At 40.7% G+C, this 21,386-nt stretch overlaps 1 protein-coding gene across 16 annotated transcripts in view; it reads left to right on the top strand.

Moving 5' to 3' along the window:
• Positions 1 to 6,755: 6,755 nt before the first annotated feature.
• The window catches only part of ANO10 (anoctamin 10), a 110,173-nt gene continuing 95,542 nt past the window's right edge, over positions 6,756 to 21,386 (top strand). For 8 of the 16 annotated variants that reach the window (XR_006413463.1, XR_006413464.1, XR_006413462.1 and 5 more), the window contains exons 1-7: positions 7,300 to 7,332; positions 9,707 to 9,856; positions 11,140 to 11,334; positions 12,547 to 12,681; positions 14,814 to 14,933; positions 15,873 to 16,442; positions 19,289 to 19,344. Coding sequence is in view for 10 of the 16 variants with exons in the window: in XM_044417237.1 (XP_044273172.1) it covers positions 7,317 to 7,332; positions 9,707 to 9,856; positions 11,140 to 11,334; positions 12,547 to 12,681; positions 14,814 to 14,933; positions 15,873 to 16,442; positions 19,289 to 19,344 (1,242 nt within the window). In the remaining 6 variants the exon portion in view is untranslated. Of the gene's footprint in view, positions 6,810 to 6,897; positions 7,186 to 7,299; positions 7,333 to 9,706; positions 9,857 to 11,139; positions 11,335 to 12,546; positions 12,682 to 14,813; positions 14,934 to 15,872; positions 16,443 to 19,288; positions 19,345 to 21,386 lie in introns of those variants that run through there. The other 8 variants (XR_006413467.1, XM_044417294.1, XM_044417302.1 and 5 more) reach the window with 6 other exon arrangements.

Raw genomic sequence — 21,386 nt, 5'->3', positions numbered from 1 at the left:
AACACACCCCAGTATCTGCAAGAAAGGGGTGGGGGTGGAAGGGAAGTGAGCTTTGCAACTAGTTCAGCTAAATTAAGATTTGAAAAGCTCTATTGTCAAAATGCACATGTCATTAGGAAGTTATTTTATGCATACTCTATTGAAATAAACATGAAATGTATATGGTGCTGTCTCCCTTGTGTTCAATTCCCTTACCCGTTTTAATTGCCCACAATGTCCTGTTTTATGCAGTGAACTGCAATATAACTGTCTCAGACCAAACACAAACAGCATTTTCTCTTAATCAATTGATTAAGAGTTTGTTATTTTGTTTGTTATTTTCATAAAGAAAGCAATGTCACAATGGCTAAGTCTGGAGGCAACAAGAAGCCATAGTGGTTTTTTACAATTGTTGGTCAGTCATGTCAGTTGAACCCAACCACAGAATTTCAGCATGGTATACTTGGTTTCTAGAAACCTTGAGAGAAACAATGGATTGCTGTATGACTTCTGTACTTCATCCAGACCCATTTTTCCATTACTGGTGGAAGATGCCACAGAGTCCTGTGAAAAGGGCAGCAATGGAAGAGGCTGCTCTAGGCATCTGATCTCTACTATGCACAGCTTCCTAGCAACACACAAATATCAACACTGGCTTTGTTCCTACTGGCTGAATGCTACCTCTGTCACCCAGTTACTTTCTGCAATAGGGAGAAAGTGGGTAATTCCTTGGAAGTAGAAGGGGGGAATTGCACTAAAAGTGTCATCTTAAGAGAGAGAACCCACCTCAAAACTTTGGCAAGCCAGTTAGGAAAAGACAGCTGAGGCTGATAAGGAGCAATACAGTAAAGAAGGGGTTTTTCCTTGCTGGGACGCATGGCGAGAATGGGAGTATGGAGAGGGAGCATAAACACAGTGTTTACATGCAAACTACATGACCTTCTGACCAGTAGGCTGAGGCAAGAAAAATGCTAGACCTGGAATGTGTGCTGTTATGTGAACCTGCACATTCTTAACCTCAGGCGTATCCTCAGTCATAAATGCATTTATCTGAAAGTTCCATCTCACAGATTTCCACTGGAACCTATTTTGTGCAGAAGAGGGATGAAGAGCCTTTAGGCCATACACCAAAAGCAGACCCCTGGCTTCTCAGTCTATTACCATTTATTTCATCCTGAGGCTGACACGAATGCTCCAGCCTGAAACATATTTTGGAAATAAGTTCCACATTGCAAGTTCCAAGGGGGTTGTTTTCAAGTGCATGAGTTTAGGATGGAATTTTGGGGCTTACTATAAGCTTTAAACACTTAGAGAGGGATTTTTTTGGTGGGAAGTGATGCATACATTTTAATCATCATCAACAACATCTTACTCCACAGTTGGAAACACATTTAATTTGTAGGCATGGTAAACCAAGCATCCAGCTTTGCACCTTAATACCACATGAAGAGACTGTTCTGAGTCAGAAGTGTAATTCCAAGGTAATACACATGTTGGTATTGCCTGTCTACTTCATTTTTCATTGGTTATTTCCAGGAAAGTCTGCTTTGGATTAGAAGGAAGTACAGGTAGATTTGGGACAACAATACAACTGAGTATGAAGTATTAATTCAGGAGGTCAGATGTGATCTAGATCAAATCCCTGGTTGACTGAGATGACCCAGGTGGTTGGTACAATTGCTCTTGAGTACCCTGTCTGTCATAGAGCTTGTATGGCTTCATGGCATACTCCAATGAAGCAATACAGGAGACAGCTTGAATGCACTTGGAGAACTCCTAGTGGAGGCAGCTAAGTCCTAGCAAGTGCCCGTAGTCAGATATATTTAGAGGTAGTGAGAGCAGCAAAGAAACAACATGTCACTGCTCCATCCAGTTTTCTATTTGCCACCCAGCGGAACTCTCTTAAGTTTTTCCAGAGCCCATTACATGCTGACCCCAAGGACATCTTAGGTACTTCCAGGATAAAATCTCTTGCATCTGTCAGGACTGAGGCTCCAATTTTGAATCTGGATATTGGATCAGCAGTTGAATCTGGTGAGGTTCTCAGAGCAGAACGAGGTTCTCTGGCCCAGTTTTCTTGGATGATTATCAGTCAGAATAGCTGGAAGATGTTGACAGCATGTTTGGCCAGGTTTATGTAATCACATCTCTACTGGATTTTTGCCCATCTTAGCTTATATAAGCTGACACCATCGCCATGCAGTTCGGCATGACTTGACTTCAGGCATGTAAAGGCATGGATTTGATCAATGTGGCTCAGGAAGTCATCTTTAGAATGCATTATCATCTACTGCTATAATAATAATAATAATATGGTCAGGAGTGCTGGGGAGAAGTGTCTGGAGGTGGGCAAAATTTCCCTAGAAATAAGGAAAAGCATGCGGCATTTTACAGAAGATCATTAGGACTGCAGCTTCACATTGAAGTGGAAACATGCCTAAGGGATCCAGAGAGATATCTAGCCATACAGTATTGCATGTAGCTATGTCCAACAGGTGGACACTGTACAGGTCTGATGGTGTCCACCCCTCACACGCAGGCAGTCAGATCCGGTTAGCCAGATATTCTAGCAGTTTTTCAGACGAATATAAAAGTTGTGAAAACTCACTTAAGTTACATGTATCTGATCTGTCCCTTTCCTCTGCCGCATGGACTCAATGGAGCACAGTGTGCTACACAATATTTGTAATGTAATATTTGTATTAGTAACACTTTTTGAAGTTAGTTGGTGCTAAACATTAATTAAATGAATAAAAATAAACACTAACATATAAGTTATAGTATTGTCTTTTCAGTGGATGGCTCAAATATGTATCCAGACTCACTTCCGTAGCTCCCAGTGCAATATGACACAGCAAGGGAAGGCCACTGCAGGAGCTGGGTGGAGAGACAAATATGTTTTTTATCCCTTCCCCATTCCTTAGTCTCCCCCTTCAGCCCCAAGGCCTGAACTGCAAGGCTCCCAGGACAGGCTGGAGCCCTGAGCAAGAACGCTTCTAAGGGATGAGGAGGGCCATTCAACGGTATGAATTGCTTCCGGTATTAAGATTGGCCACAGCACCAGGATGTGATCCAGCTGCTCACCTTCCAAAGTGATGCCTGCTCTCATTTGCCAAGAATGCCTTTCATCTGCCAAGAATGCCTTCAGGATCTTTGCACCCATCTTAGGTTGCTCACCCTTGTCCCAATAAAGTGCTCTAATTTGTGGCTAGTCAACCAAAGACTTTCATCTGCACAATGTGGAAATCATTTGTTCAAGGGTACTGACTGGGCCAAATGAAACACACACAGCTGGGTGTCAGGTTGAAGGGAAAAGCTCTGCTTCCAATGTGTCTCTATCATATGTACACTCTCGTGCATTAACATGAACAGGGATGTGTCACTGGGTTTGATGAGGGCAAAAATAAGAGATATTTTCCTGGAAGCAGCTCTTGCTTCCCTCGCTGTGTAATGCAAATGCCATGCCTATTTTGTCTAGAATTCTTCTTTGCTTTACAAATATTTCTTCACCTAATTCTGAACTGCATTAACAGCCATGGTACGAGTATCTTAACATAGATATGAGAGCTTCAAAGACAGCGTAAACCCCATACCAGAAAAACATGGTTTCAGTGGGAACTTGCTTTGCAGAATGACCCCTCTGGTCCTAATACTCTGCCAGGGCTAACACCAGGATAAAATAGTTGGGATTTTAAGATCTACCTACAGCAAAATCAAAAGCACAATAATAGGTAAAGCAAAAACTAATGTGGGCATATAGGTAACTACTCTCAGTGACCATGAGAATGTGGTTACCACCTACTGATCACAATACTGCTCATGACACTTTCTTATCAGCCCTACCCTGTACTAATGCCCCAGTTCTAGCCATGCATGGTCAGGGAGAAACAAGGATTCAACCAAAAAGTCATAAAGTTAACTGAGGAATTTGAGGACAGGCAGTTTCATGTCCTTTTGTTTTTTTGCTTGTTTCTTTGTTCTTTCTTTGAAGAAACTTTGTTTCTTCTATTAATTTCATGAATTTTTCCACACAGTTGCTTGGGAATAGCTGGCTTTCTTCTTTTCAAAAGACACTGGATTTTTAAAAAAAATCAAAACATTAAAATGCTTTTCCTACCATGTCATGCTTAAAAATGGGGATGTGCGGAAGCGCATACTGTGATTTTATATGCTTAATAATCCCACTTCTGTCACTGCCTTTTCTTTTGAGAAGTATTTAATAGAATGTCCTCTGATTCAAATGAGCTGCTAGAATAATATTTTGTCCACACTAGTGTAAATGTTTTCTGAATATATCCAAGTGCTGCCTACTATACAGCAAGGGAGGGCACTGTTTTTAATGCTGGAAACCAATGTGGATTTCCCCAAATTCAGAAAACGATTCAGAACACAGCTTTCTGGTGAGCAAAATGGCAGATCCTCAAAGAATGTGTCTTATACCTGAACAACACTTGAAACAAAAAAGGCAGTTTTGAGCTTGATGAAACTTCTAAGAAAGGGTTCTTGCCTCTTCAATACAGACCCAATAAGCACTCAGCTACACTCTCACGCTGGCCTTGTCTGTGAAAAGCCAACAGAAAGACAGTGAAGTCAGGAATGCTACAGATTTCATCCCACAGCCTCACCCACATGAAATGCCATGTGTGTATGTTAGTACTTTGCTTTTCATAGGCCTGCATAGTCAGTACTTAGAGAACTTCCATAAGAAACCTATAAGAGAGATTTATACTGTGTTCCAACACTGTTAAAATTCTGAAAATGTCATGTAATCCACTTGCATTGCTATCTCTGTGCTGGAAACACTTTTTCCCACAGGAACACATGAAGATATCAATACTTATGCCTCTATGAAAAGATATGGGAGTCCTGTCAACCCTCACCCCCTTTTCAAGCTGTCAAAATTGATATCCAATTTGAGAGGGCCCTTGTCCCCCCACCCCACAGGGACACACACACGCATGCGTGCTTGCTCCAAAAGGGTCCAAAGGGGCCTGCATTCCCTGGGACATGTCCAGCCTTTATGGGCACAGAATATCTCGTGACTGTGGTGCTGGGAGGCCAGACAAGCTGGTCTTTCCGCAGGATTCTGTGGGATGCTCATGGAAGGAGGGAAGGGACAGACAGCCCATAATGAACTTAATCATTTGTCAGTTGCACTGTGGATTGTTTGCAGAACAACCAACCCGCTGTCACCTATTGCCAGGGTGATTTGGCCTGATGTGTGAAGGTACCCATAGCCGGGCAACATTCTGCAGCCCAGCCTTTACCAGCCTGGTTGGCTGGGGAATGCTGGCATGCACAGCCCAACACATCTGCAAAGCACTGGATTGGGGAAGACTGCTCTGGCCACTTGTTTTCCTCTGCTAAAGGCTTTTTTATACTCCTACAAAACTTGAGGTTTCTTCAAGCATGATGGTACATCCCTCTCGTGCATGGGATGAGCCACTTGGGATATGCACTACACTCTGAAGATGGAGTCACGATTAGCATATAGCAGACTAGGCAAATCTTTAGGACTGCTGCACATTTGGCAATTAGGGAAAGTGTTATAGGCACTAACATAGTTATAATATAATATAGAACAGAATAGAATAGAATATACAGTTACTACTAACTATAACTAACTGCAAGCTACCACAGGCTTATGGAAAAGAACCATTAACCTGCCTCAAAAACTGAGTATTTTGCAGAAGTGGAGATCTGAGGTTCTGTACAACTACATAACATTGTCAACAGAAACCTATTGCATTGCCCATTACATAGAAAGTTATGCTTATCGAGTGTTTTTGTTTTTTAAGTGGAATGGGTATGACATCTTGGGGGACATAAAAAAGGTGTTTCAAGGTGCATTAGTGTCCATGGGCCTGCTCCTGGTGTCCAGACTGCTGATGGGGTTTATTTAAATGAACAAAATAATCTGTTCTATTTAAGAAACATCTCAGGAATACAGTGACATCTACTGAATCAAAACAGAAAAACACAACTATGCCTCTGTCTTTTGCACCAAGAAAAACTGTTGCTTTCATTTCTTGATTAAACCATGCAGAGTTCATCTGAATCCTGGTAACATGTCATACTGATATTACTAAGATGGTAAATACCCAAAATAAATGCCCTCATTTGGGTTTTGGGAATGTTTATTTAGTATTCATGATGTAGTTTATATAACATGTGCTATGGTCATTCAATGGTCACATTTTTTGAAGGAAGGAAGGTTTCATAAAGTCCTCAACTGTGTGGAAAAATCATTTGTGCTTCTTTTACTAATGAGGAAGACAAATATCCTTACCAATTTAGGCAGCAATCCTGTACAAGTTTAGACAGCAGGGCAAAAAGTTCTACAATTCCCAGCACGTGCCAGCATTGCCAACCGGAGCGCATTGCAAGCTTAAGGTCAGACAACTCCCATGCTGAGGGTTGTCGATCCCGGTTCGTCTACGCTTGCAGAGGATTGCACCCTAAGTATGCTGTGCCGGGCTTTGTGCTCGTTCCCATTCCTTGAAAACCGACTTGCACAATGCACAAATTGCGTGGGCCTCGGATAATTCAAGCCGCGCTTCAATCACTTCAAAACCATAATCCCCATCTGTGCCGCCCTTGGTAGCGTGTGACAGAGTGCGTGCAGCGTGTAACAAACTTAACAAATTTAAATTGGGCCGGGAGGCAGGAGAGACTCCCTGAAGATCCCGTCCGTCGCCGTTGGGGGGCGGGGCGAGCGCGGGAAGCCCCGCCCCGTGGGCCGAGCGGCTGTTTGCGGTTGGCAGCTGTCAAGGCTCGCTGGGCCTGGCTTGTCCCTCCCTCCGGCGGACGTGGAGACGGGCGGCAAGAGGGTGAGCGACGGTATGGGGGCGCGGGAGGCCGGGCTCAGCGCGGCGAGGAAGGGGGCCTGCGCGTCTTCCTCTGCACGCTGAGGAGGCGTCTGCTGCTCCGCTCCGCTCCCTCCCCGAAGCCGGCGTCCCTCGAGAAGGGGAGAGGGCAGGCTCGGGAAAGGACCCACGCAATCAATGGGGGCGGCCGCTCGCTCCGCACAGCCCCCGGGGCCTTCCAGCCACCTCCCCTAGGTGGCGTCGGCAGCGTGCCGGCTTGGCTGCGCGAGTGTGGGCCGGGCGGCTCGCTGAGCCCTCCTCTCCCGGCCCTCTGCTCGCTCTCCCGGTCGAGAGTCGCAGTCTGGGTGGGGCGCGCCTGCCTGCGAAAGGACGATCCTGGGTGAGGACCCGAGAACGAGCGAGCAGCCTTCCCTGTCGGGATCCGCCGCCGGGAGCCGTTTCCTTCTTCAGAGCTTTAGGGTTGGGGGTGGGTGGGACGGTAAGAAGTTTAATCACCGCAACGCACCTCGCATGTGCAACCTCAGGGGTAAGCCCCATTGAGTTAAGTGGGGCTTACTCTCATGTAACTTGGTATAGGATTGTAGCCTTAAGGTCATTCATTAGGGCTTAAGAATTCCTGATAAGGGCGAACTCTTACTCTAGAGTAGAAGTACGGATGTGAGCAAAGGGTGTATACTGAGCAGCCTGAGTTTTGTTTTTAAAAAATGGACTGATGCCTGACTGGTGCAATGCATTACAAAAACACAGGACATTATAGTAGCACGATAATGCTTATTTTTCGAACTATTTCACTGCAGTTGGTCTACGATGATAAATGCAAAGTGCAAATGCAATTGAATAAAAGCGTTTCCAGCATGTATGCCATAGAGGTGCACTTTACAGGGAGCTAAAATTGTTTGTGACTGCTTGTTGAGTCTAAGCTTTGTGGGATATCCAGACTTGCAGCTAGAGTATGAAATAGCTCTTAGAGCTGTATAGATTTTTTTTTCTGTACAGAAAATGTTAACTAGGAAGAGCCATGAAACAGGCATGTGACGGTTGTACGCTCATGAATGTTTCTGGCCATATGATGTTCACGTATGGAAGTTGTGGTCAACTGTCAATTCATATTTCACAACTGATGTAGCTGTGTGATGGTTAGATGAATGGTTATGTATCTTTCCCTCTTGCTCTTCCATCCCCATGGAATGGAATGGAATGGAATGGAATGGAATGGAATGGAAGAGCAATGTTTTCCATGTAAGGAAGTAATGTTCAGTCTACAGTGCTTTTACTTTAGGGATAAACATTTCCATCTGCCTTGATATTAGAGTCCCCCTCCCTATGTTGAAGTGCTCCCTAGAAGCAAATCCTTTACCTACACCTAATCACAGTGAAGAGCTTTTGTGCGTGAGCTTTTGTCACAGAAGTGAGATTCGGACACATACTCATGCAGTGTTTCCCTTTTCCATTACATAATGTCTGGGTGGTACCATGACACAGTGCAAATGCACAGGAGGAAATGGATTTTTAATGGCAAAGTCTCTCTGTTAAAAAAAAAAAAAAAAAAAAAACCCTTGTCAGAAATACTGATTAGAAGTGGAACTGGAAGATCAATTCAACAAGTCAGCTAAACATACTATAAACTACATGTAGGGAATGATTCATGCATGGTAATGCCCTGTGCAGAAAAGCCCTAAGATGTTTAGGATTGCAGCTTCCTTGTTCAGTCCCATGCATGTTTATTCAGAAGAAAGTCTCAGTGAATCCATTGGGTCTTATTTCCTTGTAAGTGTGCATAAAATTGCTACTCTAGTCACTAAGTAGCTATCATATTTAGTTTGAGTACATTATTAAAACTATAAAGAGGCAACATAAAACTGGAAACGCATTGTTATCTACAGCCATATACAGCCATATACATATTGATTTAGAACAAAAAACCATTGTGTTCAATTGACTTTGTTGCCACCTTAGTCTGGATCAAATTTTTATGGTATTTGGATGCTTGCTTCTCTTACAAATTTATGTTCATCACTATTGCTTGCCAGAGTCATCCTCTTTTGGTATTGAGGGGTAAACATTGTAGAGTTAAGTTTGTTCATATCAAAAAACATAGTTATTGTGTTTTTTATACATGAATTTACAATTTGCTTTAAAGAGAGCTGTGACTGAGCAGCTCTTTACAAACGTTAACTTATTGGCAGCAATAATTCAAATTAGACAGTACATAGCTTCATTATACTTATTAACCCAGGGAGGGAGGACAGGTGGAACATTGCAAATAACTGCTTACTTTCTCCGAAGACTGAATTGAGAAACTAAATATATTAGCTGTGTACAAATATATTGAAGACTTTTTGTGATTATGATCAATGTCTTAATTTTATAGCTAACAGCACAATCCTCTGCACACTTCGCTAGATGTAAGCCCATACTGAACACAATGAGACCTGCCAATAAATGTACTTAAGACTGTACTCTCTGGCTATAGTCCTGTAGGGATATGTCCCATTGAACTGTGGGATTTCCCTCTTACTATATGTGTTTTAAATTGGCCTGTAAAGTTTGGGAAAGTATAACTTTTAATTTCAAAAAATAAGTAATAGAGAGCAAAACATGCTATTAACAAGCTGAGTAACATTTATTTTAAAAGGATTACTGTAGATTTTTAAAGAATGCAATCTTTAAACAACAGAGCTTTGTTAACAAGGACTCTAGTTTGTAGCGTAACTTAAAAATGTTAAAGTACTGGAAGGCAGGTTTTTCAGGTTGAAGGTAAAATGCAGTAGTTTTACTAAAAAAAGAAAAAAGAAATTGCTCAGTGGTGGTTTTGCAACAACATTGTATCTTCAAACATTTCTCCCTTTCGCAATCCACAAAACTATTTTACCTTTTCTCCCCTCCATTTGGTTTACCAGCTGTCCCAAAGATGAAGATAAGTTGGTCTGCATATGACACATTTGAGGCTAATTTCCGACCTTTAGTAGTAGTAGAGCTTGCAGAAGACACCAAAGATGAAACCAAGGAATGGCTGACACAAAAGATTGTAGACAAGAAGAAAAATGGAGGTGAGTACTATGTGTTATGAAAAACTTTATAAAGGCAGTTGTTTCTATTTAAGCATTAATTTATGGATACAAAACTTGCTGAGCATGTTAGAATAACGTTCTACAGGTATACCTTTTTTTTGTGCCTTGTTTTATTGAGCTTCACAGTAACTGTGCTTCCCAGACGTAACCGTTCCCGTGTTGAACATGCAAGTCTGTCAGCGCCATTTTTCCAACAGGGGTTGCTCACTTTGTGTTTCTGTTTTGAATTTTGGTAATGTAATTCTTGCAGTTCTGAACTGTATTTTAAACCTTTCCGTTCCTGTACTTTACATTTGTTACGGTTTTCCATGATCTTTGTTGTTACTGTGAACTTTGTAATTGTTTTGGGGTGTTTTGACTGCTCCACTGCATTCAGCAGTGTCTCTCCCTCCCCTTGGGTCTCCCTAGTCCCACCTAGACATATGTATGTAAATTAGGCCAATTATTGTAATGGCGCTACAATGGCCCCTAATTGTTCAAGTGAGAGGAAGTGAAGAAGGCATGTCAAATACCAAGAATGGTGCAAGAGACCTAGCTTTCAGCCTAACGGACAGCCAGCAATATAACGATGTGACCTGAGTTATTGCTATATTATATTTATTGTGGTGGTCTGGAACTGAATTCATAATGTCTTGAGGCATGTCCGTATTTAGCAACACAGGAATGATATTTTTGAAACACATGGGGAAGTGTGAAACTTCTGGGTTTGTTTTATCATGTAATATATAAAAGAAAATGAACTTATTAAATGTTACATGAAAATATAGAGGGATGCTTTTGGCAGAGAAGTGAAGGGAGGAAATGATGCTTTATTCACTCCCTCTCTGTTGAAACTGCGCTTTCTCACTGTTTCTTTACTTTTATTTGCTCTCTTCCAAAATTCTTTTTCTTAAAATGCACTTGTGGTCCAGGATTGGTATTCTAATGTTGCATAATCGCTCCTCTGAAGTATTGGCCCCTTAGTTGTTTCTTTCAGGCAAAGCTTTGTGTTTAGTTGTTTTTTTTTTTAAGTTTTTAAAATACAATCCTTAAGCTAAACTTAAGGATTTGTAAGTCATAATGATTTAAAATAGGAGAGACTGGATCATGTGCATAACTCTGATTCATGGAAGTCAATAGTATTGGCTTACTTACTTAATTATCATCATGATACATTTATATCCTGCCTTTTTCTTCTTGTGAGGAACCCTTGCTGTCTTGTATATATTATGTAAACTCATTTTAAAATTATGCTTAGATTAATTTCTTGCTCTGTTTTGAAGGAGCCCAGCTTTTGGTTAAACCGTTGATGGAGCATGATAAAAAATTAGATGGAAACAAGAACATATATCTTGTTGGAGCATCTAATTTAAGGCTTCTTCTGGGAGCTGAATCAGTAGGATTGGTGAAAGAATGCAATGATAATACAATGAGAGCCTTTACATATACCACCAGAAAAACCTTCAAAGATTTTGCAGGTAAAATAATAAATTTTTAGGCTTCTTTGTGTAATAATTTTGTATTTCTGCAATACAGGGCACAATTCTACCAGTCAGGCCCCAAACTCAGAGGCTTACAGTCATCCTGTGCAGAGTGGAGAAGCAGCAGAGGCAATCTTTGCCCTGCTTGTAGTCTCATCCCGCCTGTTTGCTAGGTAAGGCACAAAAGCCTGCCTAGGTGGAACGTTTTGGAGGATGCAGGAAGGAGTTTGGATGGGCCTCTGAATAGCTCACATTCTAGCCTCTCCGGTCTTCTTCCTGCCTGCCAAAATACCACCTTTTACTCTGCCCCAAGGACACTTTTCAGACCTCAGAGAACAAAGTTCTTTTGGCATTGGCTACAAGGGGTGGGGAATCGAGTCCTCTGATTCACAACCCCATGGTTGGAGAACTGCCTCTGATCTCAGGTCAGGGGATCCAAAATATGCTACGGTCTCTCAGGTGCTGTCCAGGGGCCACAGGATCGTTCCTTTATGTGGTAAGAGCTATTTGAAGTGGATAGAGTCTTACATTTGTTTCAAGCATTTGTGGATAGAGTAGCTGTCTTACATTTGTTTCAAAGCACTGACTGATTTGTTTGTTTCTGTTAAAGTGTAGCTTTGAGTCGTGGAATGTAATTCCATTTTAATGTTGTATTCTTCTGCATTGCTTGGATGTTGTTAGGCTTAAACTTTCTGAGGTGATTATAAAAACTGTTCAATATTATTTATAGAATATTAAAGCAGTTAATTGTTTTAAAATTCACTAGATATCTACACTTTAAAAAATTAAGCCACCTTCAGCAGAAAGGCTAATAAGATCTGTCAATATATGTGGATATTCACAAATAATTGGCCATTTCAGGAGGCAGTGGTTTCTGAAGTTGCAGTCCTATACATATTGATCTGCAAATAAGTTCAGCTGAACTCAGTGAAGCTTACCTTGGAGTAAACATTTATAACAGCCTTCCCCAACCTGGTGGCCTTCAGAGGGATTTGGACTGCAGCTCTCAGAATTCCCATCCAAAATTCTGGGTGTTGCAGTCCAGATGTGTCTGGAAGGCGCAAGACTGCAGAAGGCTGATTTGTAAGATTGTATTGTTGGTGTCTTTGTTAGGCTTTTCCTTAAGAATCTTTTTCACAGATGATCAATTGTATCTCCAAAAACAAACTGCTTCCATTTATTCAAGCTTACCATTTCTTTCTGGTTTAGAGGACAATCATGATTTCCTTACAATGGCAGAGTGTCAGTATATCATCAAACATGAACTTGAAAACCTAAGAGCTAAAGATGAAAAAATGATCCCTGGCTATCCTCAGGCAAAGCTTTATCCTGGAAAGTCAATTAGTAAGTAACTTTTGCAGTTTGTAATTGTATAAGCATTGATATTTGAGAAAGGTATGTGAAAGGGTATGGGGGTAGGTTCAAGAGAATATTCTGATGTTGCAAACTGGCAAGTTCTGTTTACTACAGTTTTTGCTTACATGAATTTTTGGTTAATTGCTATTTTTCTTCAGTGGAACCATCTATAGGAAATGCAAACATGTCCAGTGGCAGCTTTCCGAACTTGCTTAAACAAATCTAGTTTACAGTTTTCCACTACAGCCAACCCACAAGTCTGTGGGAATTGCAGAAGTGGTACACGAAGGCAATAACAACTTTTGCTCATGTTTTCCAATGACTGATATTTAGTTGCTATTACTCTGATACTGGAGGTAATATGGAGCCATCATGCCTAGCTGCCTTAGATTGAACCACCACAAATTTATCTAATCTCCCTTTAAAGATGTCAGAGTTAGTGCACATCATATTTAGTGATAGCAAAAAACATAATGATGTACCCTAGATCTCCCTGTATTCAGCTTCATTTGATGACCTGCAGTGGTTCTTCATGTGCTGTGCATGTGCAAAGCCTCAACTGAAAACCTTCTGCAGTTGAGGAATTAGCTCATTCTCCTCCAACTCTGAACTTATATGTATGACTTTCATGTGTGTGTATAAACTTACACACACACACACACACACACACACACACACATGCTCTCACTAACAGTAAAAGGAAATCACATTTTCCTCACTTTAATATAGTATATAACTCAGTGGAACATCATCGTTCATGTTTCTCTGTTAGCAAAAGACTTTAATACGTCATCAGATGTCATGGTTTTGCTGAGTAATTTGCAATGAGTATTGCAATCAGTGCATTTAGCCGAAATCTGTGTTAAATCTGTCACAAAATCTGTTATTTGTGACAACTGTGAAAATGTTTATCCTTGCAATTTCAGATGGGAAGAGTCACATAAGATCTAAACATGATAACACTGAAATAATTTTTCCATGTGTACCTGGCAATGTTGATACCCCCCCCCCCCCCCCCACACACAAACATTTGATGTAGTGGTAAAACTGAAACTGTTCAACTAAAGGTCCAAGTAAACTATTCTACAGTTGTTTACTGATACTTCTTCTCATTCTTGAACAAACTGCTTTCTTTGAATAATTATATGAACAATTGTCATAGGACTTCTGATGCTTGCGGTGTTTGGTTGTGAGCCATGCAACTTTCATCAGCTCACTATGTAGTAGGGATCAATGTGTGATATTTTGCATTTTGGGCCCCTTCTTCAGCCCAGATAGCCTCTAAGTTATTTTGGTTTCAGAGCAATAAAAGACCCATTCTGACATAATATTTGGCACTGGAAGAGCGCATAGCTGTAATATTATGTCCTGATATCCTTTATCCATACACTGTTTCTAGAATCAGATCTGTGAACATAATTTGACAAGAACCTCATGGATCTGACTTGGAAAAATTATGTGATGCACTACTGCTTTGTGTATATCCCTGTAAGATTCATGAATGGCTATGAATGGCAATCTACAGGGACTATCTTTAATTTCACTGGGACTGTATGTGGGAAGGAGAGATTGAGATTACAATGACTAATAATACTGAGGGTGTGGTGGTTAAGAGTATGGGATTGAGGTGATCTGTGTTAGTACCCCCTCAGCTTGGTCCAGTCACAGACTCTCAGCTCAACCTACCTCACAGGTGTTTGTTGTGAAGATAAGATTATATGTTTATTAGATTTATATCCTGCTTTTTTCTTTCAAGGAGCTCAGAGTGGCTTACATCCTCCTCCTCCTCCTGCTCAGTCTTACCCACAGCAACAATCCTGCTGGTTGGCCTAAGAGTCTGTAGCTGGCCCAAAGTCACCCAGTTGGCTCCATGGCTGAGCAAGGACTAGAACTCAGATTGCCTGATCCCAGTCCCATGCTGTTAACCACTACATTGCACTGCCTCTCAGTGATTAGGAGAAAGAAAATTGTGTAAGCTATCTTGAGTCCCATGACAAGAATAAAGGTGGAATATAAATATAATCAGTCATTAATGATTTTTAATTTTATTGAAATAACATTTGACTTACGTTTACTGTGTTAACAGTATTTCAAGATCAATGCTTTCTTTCTTCTTTCAGTGCGAAGACTAATAACCAATGGTATTCTAATTCAGATTTTTCCACTCCATGACACAGAAGAATTAAAAAAACTTAGGCACACCTGGTATGGACAATGGAAATTCAGCTACCAGCCTTTAAGTAAGTTGATATTTCTGTCACTGGAAAAGCTTAAGGAAAGCCATTCTTTGTTCACTGAGTTTACGGTTAGGGTTATAATCTGAGTGGGGACACTTGTTGTTCCTGACCCATAAAGTCAAGCTTCCATTCAAGATATGAACTCAAGACCATAATGTGCCACAGCTGGAGAGCAAGTAAGGTCGTTTTCCCAAAAATCAGCTTGAGTGGACAGCAGCAGTCATGCAAGATTCTATGTTTCCACTGCCTGCATATCCCATTATTCCTTCTAATGAGAGAATGGATAGATTGCTCTCCTCTCTGGAGAACTTGCTTAAGCCTGAACGCTGCATTTTGAGGCACCTTTCCTTAAAGCTAGATATTATAAGGTCACTTGGAGACTGCCTGTGCAGTTTAAGATCATTAAGATAATGGTTATTAGCCTAATTTGCAATGGCTTTTTAAAGAAAATCAAGATAAGGATTAGTCTTATCCTTGAAATAAGCCAATTCAAAATTGACACTTAATTGCAAACAGAGTGACTTGTGTATGTGCTTTACAAAAATGCTGAGCATCGGGAAGCTGAAATTGTCTTTGTTTGGTAATGACTGTTTGCAGCAATCCATTAGTATGCAGCGACTTGCTGCATGGATCAGCTGAGGCAAAACATTCTTTTCAGTTGTTTGGAATAGTGGAGCCAGATCATGAGGCAAATCACATGTCATTGTGGGGTGGCCCTTATTTGTACTTACTGCTGTATTTTCAGTTTTGGTGTTGTCCCATTTTAGTGGGGGCTGGGAGAAACGGTAACAGTTATTAACATAGTACAAAAGCACTTGATTCTACCGAGTTTAATAGTACTATTTTACAATCGTCCAATAACTAATATCTGTCTTTTCTGAATAAGATGCTCACATTTTCTGAATATGATGCTTACATTTGATCTCCTTTTTTCCCCCACAGATGAAATCCGTTGCTATTTTGGTGAAACAATTGCTTTTTATTTTGCATTTTTGGAGTATATCACATTTGCTTTGATTCCAATGGCTATAATTGGAATTCCTTATTATATATTTGATTGGGAAGATTATGACAAATATGTGCTGTTCGCAGGATTCAATCTGCTTTGGTCTACTGTAATCCTTGAACTCTGGAAACGGTGTTGTGCTGTCATGGCTTACAGGTGGGGGACACTGTTGATGAAGCGACAGTTTGAGGAACCGAGGCCAGGGTTTCATGGGGTTTTAGGAATCAATCCTATCACTGGAAGAGAGGAGCCAGTGTACTCGAGCTTCAAAAGACAGTTACGAATTTATTTGGTCTCATTACCATTTGTGTGCCTTTGTCTTTACCTCTCACTTTATATCATGATGATTTACTTTGACTTGGAATACTGGGCACAATCATATCATGAAGAGAACCAGTCTGAATTAAGCAGCTTGTTGTTATATGTGCCCAGCATAATTTATGCTGTCGTGATTGAAGTTCTAAACCGCATCTATAGATACGCTGCAGAGTTCTTAACGTCGTGGGGTAAGATTTTGTTCTCCTTTGTTTCTTAGCTATTCTTTTATAGTTTTTATTTGTATTGTTTTGCTGTTATACTACATGTTTCAAGATTTATCATATTGATGGAAGCTGATTTTAGACAGTCAAGGGAAAGCAGTATGTTAAGCCATTGGACCCCAAAACCTGAAAGCCAGCCAAGAAATATTTTCAGTAAATAAGGATGTTACTGTAGCTCTCCAGAGCTAGACGTTTATGGCCTTCCTATGCAGAGCATGAGGAGTGCAGAGTGATAGCAAAGATCACTTTTATGTCCTCGGAGAAGCAACTGGCACAGTACTTTCTGTGCCAGTTGCAGAACGGGGGTGGGTGGGAATATGAGGTTGGAGCTCTCTTCCTGTCTCGGATCTGAAAATCTGAAAAATTTTCAGCTCTCCAGATGTTCTCTAGGGGTCAAAGGATTGTTCTGCTCATAAATTAAAAATAATACATTTTCATAAGAAGACCCTTTTATGAGTGGTTCGAGTTTTATGCAGTTAGGGAAATGAAGTTTAGAATTCCTGAGAATAAAAAAAACCTGAATGATTTCCTGAGGGGGCTCTGCAGAACACTTTTCATTGTTTAAGGTTTGTGGTCGGATTGAACAGCTTGCAAAATGGCGATTCAATGCTTCTGGGGTCAACCAGAAATGAACTGAAACAGTAGTTTCTGGATGAGGCTGAGGTTCTTTATGTGAGCTCTGCCTACCTGCCCTGTCCTAGAAATGAGTGCTTCCACTAGTTTTAGGCTGGCGCCAGAAATGTGAATTCCCTGTTGCACAGATTGTAGCTGCTGCTTTGCACCAAAATCAGCAGGGCGAGCTGCTCATGGTGAGTTGCTGTTCATTCCTGCCATTTCTGAAACTATTCAGTTGTTTTGCTGAAATGGGGAAATCTCTAATCCAGATTTACAGGTTTACAACCAAATTTCTTTGTCTATGTGAGTGGTAGTGATGGTGGCTTTTAAAATAGGCCCTTCTAAAAACAGTAACTTCTTTTATAAGAGTGGCTTTCATTAAATCATCCATTATTTTAGGTTTAGGAAAAAACTATATTCTGCCTTCGATGTTCTTAAAAATATACCGAGATTAAGGCTTTGTGATACAGTGATAAAAGCCTGATGATCAATCAGCTAAATAACTTTTAGCATTTGGCAGCCTCAGTAATGAGAAGTGTTTCATGTGTTGTGTAACCATTCTTTTTGAAATAAGATGTAAACTCTAGCATAATTTGAATAGATAAGCTTAATGAGAACTGAATCTTTCTCTGCCCTGGACAGGAAATGCATTAATAGAGCAGAGACCAAATTAGTAAAAAATATAGAAGACTGTTTAAGTCAGTCTGTGCATATTACTGTTATTTTGACTTTAACTGTGTGTTGGTGGCAGGAAGCAAAAAGTATTGCTGTTAATGGTTTTGACATAACTAGTATTGAGGCATGACGAGCCAGAGATACTAATGTTGCAATGGAAAAGTACTGTTATTAAAACTATCAGAGGTGTGTTGATACTGGACATGGATTCTTGTAGGCTACCACTGTGAATATACTTTGTGAATATTGATTAACATATGATGGGGATAGAAAAAATGAATGCATACTTTTGATTTACATTTGTTTCAAAAAAGTAAAGAAGTCAAGGAATTATTTGGGATTAATGGAAAGGGAAACAATACGGTTGGTCCCAAAGTACTATATGTTTCATTGATTATTCTTTATTTCATTTAAAGTAGTTTCAGATGGAAAGGCTTGCAGATTGTCTTATATAACTTCCGTAAAAACTAGATAGTGTCTACTCCACTGACTTACAAACTAAAAGATATGAGTCAAAAGTAAAAGATGATGATGACAGAAGAAGAAAACAAGCAAACACGGGCACCATTTCTTGTTATTTTGAATTAATATTGGTGCATTATTGCTGTACTTTTACTGTACTTTTGCCCAGTAATTATACTTCCCTGAGTGGTACTGCAGTGCATTGTAAACCTAAAATATATATATTTAAAGCAAGGAACAAATGGCACAGAATACAATCTAGGTAAAACCAGCAGCAAAAATTAACTATTCCAAGTTAAAACCCAGAAGCAGAATAAAATACTGAAAAAATTAAAACCAGTTATTAAAATGCCTGAGGGAATGAAGGAATCTTCAGCTGACACCCAAAAGGCAATAATGTAGGTGCCAGGGAACTTCTCTTGGGAGAGCATTCCACCATGTAAGGCTACCAGTGAATAGGCTCTCTTTCTCCTGCATTGCCTCATTTGTGTGGGCCATCAGATGATGAAATTAGTATCAAGATAAATTTGGAGGGATGTTCCTTCAGTTGAGCTGGCCCCAATTTTTTAATGTAATAACTCATACACTAAGCAGTTTTTACTTTCAGTAAAGTAAGAGGGCAGTCCTGTGCCAGTTTAAACATAAAAATGGCTTACAGCTCACAGCTGGCTGGAGAATGCTAGAAGTGCTAGGACATGTTCTGTCTAAGTATGTCTAGGACTGTATGCTAATTGAGTTTGGAAGGACTGAGAAGATAAAAAGAATACTGGCCCCCAAAATAACTTCAAATAAAGATTTAATTGGAACATGTAGATTTCCTTGTCATTTCAAAATGAAGTATGCAGCTTAACTTTCATGTAATACTATTGGTATCTTGTATTCAGGACTATGTCCTCAGTGTAACAAAGGGGATTATTTAGATAAATAAAGCTTCTTAAAAACAGAATGTTCATATTTTCATGTTCTTTATGAATTATGTAAGACAAATAATCTTGTACAATATAAGCAGTATCTTGTGCTCTTGTATTTTCTGTTAACTGGAAATCTTTGTCGAATTTCAGAAAACCATCGACTAGAATCTTCATATCAGAATCATTTAGTCCTGAAAGTCTTGGTGGTGAGTATAGTTGAAAACATTTGACCTATGTTGGGGAATAACTTTTGTACAAGTCCCATTGAAATGAGGGGCCAGTGTTTCCTAAAAATGTTGATTGGTTTGGAATCAGAGGATTTCCATGTGTGCACATGATGTAGTTCACAGCATTTCCCTTTCTACTACCAAAAAGGCTGCTCTGGAGAGTCAGTATCCTCTGGAATGGCAGATAATGGAGCATGGGAAATTGCAGGCTGGGTGGGTCACTCATGCATGTGCACAAGTTCCTTAGACTTTGAAACCCACCCATTGTTCTTGCCTGAGTGCATTTTACCAGCAAATGCTTCAGAGGATTCTGTTTGACACCCTGACACATTCATCCGTTCATCCTATGCATGTTTACTTCCATTTTATGGAATGAAACTTCTTTGTTGGATTTCAACCGGTAAGTTGGGTTGTGTGGTGCGGCACCTTACAGTTTCCATTTGGCTGGTGAAAGTAACAAACTGGAGATACAAGCCAGAGATGAACAGGTTATTAAATTGGCCACAACATTGTTCATTTTTGATTTGGACCAGCAGAGGCATAGGACATTGGCCCTGCTATTGGGCAGACTGGAAGCTCTCTGATTTTTCTCTTTTGGTCAATCTGCCAGAATTGTTGGTGGTAGATGGCAGAGTCAGAGTCACCGTGCTTGAGACCACAAATGTGGACTCCTTTCCTTCCACCCTGGGTGTGGAAAGCTCTCAACCACAGTGTTGCAGTGGTCTTGCTATTGCATCACTCAGATTCATTAAGGGGATCCTAGCATGGAACAGCAGGGATCCAGATCCCTTTTCCCCCTCCCAGATGATCCAATGATGGATCCATCTCCCCCTTTACACACACAGTACAATTCTGCCAGAATGGTCTCACATACATTGATCATCTGATTTAGGTCGACCAATCTTGCAACTGGGAATGCAAAACCTCTGCTCCCCTTGCTTGCCAATTGGAGGATAGATAAAATTTCTCCATGCTCTGATAACTAGCAACTAACTTCTGTCTGCTGCAAAGATCTACTATTACCAGGTATAAGTGGTTGGTGACGTTCATGATGGCAGTGGTCCTGTTTCATGAGGACTTGTTTTATGAGCCTCAAGTGGACCCAAGTGGGTCCCACTCTGGTTCACCTCCTCCTGCCCCTACCCCTAATGAGCCAACTGGCCTTCAAATTGAATCAGAGTTATTGGGCCATCGGAAGGTGCTCCATAGGCCTGCCTCCTCTTTCCTTTCTCACGGCCAAGATCTGCATATGCTTACATTGCTGGGTTCCTGGTAAGCAGGGAACCTGATTTGTCACTGTGGATTAACTCTGGGCTTTTCTACATGAGACACTTACCATGTCCTCACCATTCCCTACTCATGGTTGTTCACAGGTGTTTTGGACAACATCATGCCCTAGTTTTGCTTCTGTGTCCTACCAGAATTTTCAGCAAATAGTTTTAGAGCCAGGAAAGTGTGGCTTTTAATTATGTAAGTCTCCTTATCTTCCTTTAGCATTCCTTTAACTCTATTTTCATACCATGGTTCACCAACCTCCCTAGCTTTTTTCTTGCTCCAGGTGTATTTGAATATCTTCCCTTTTTTGTCTGTTGTCTCTTTTAATGTGAGGGTGATTTGGTTGGGACGTCTGTCACCCCATTGATCTTCAGAATTAATTCAGTTGATCTGACTGGCTAGGTGGGTGTTCCCTTTCTCCCTTGCCACTGCACCTGCACCCTTCTCAAAACTGTGTGCTCGGTGGAAGAAGTTGACCATCCCAGATAGGAGTGTACTGTTCTTTGGTCTAGAGCAAACAGTAGCTGGAACCTCCAAACAAACTCTCAAGATCCAATTATTAATTACTTCTTCATTTGGAGGGCTCCTTGTTTTTTCTTTTCCTTATTTATTTATTTATTTGATTTATATCCTGCCTTTTTCCTACAAAGGGCTCAAGGCAGCTTACATCATTCTCCTCCTCCATCTTATCCCCACAACAAGAACCCTGTGAGGTAGGTTGGGCTGAGAGTCTGTGACTGGCCCAA

Source organism: Varanus komodoensis, unplaced genomic scaffold (assembly GCF_004798865.1).
Source record: "Varanus komodoensis strain SLA01 unplaced genomic scaffold, ASM479886v1 scaffold10, whole genome shotgun sequence".
Lineage (NCBI taxonomy): Eukaryota > Metazoa > Chordata > Lepidosauria > Squamata > Varanidae > Varanus > Varanus komodoensis.
Note: the sequence above shows the minus strand (reverse complement) of the source record. Positions and strands in the feature narration are given on the sequence as shown.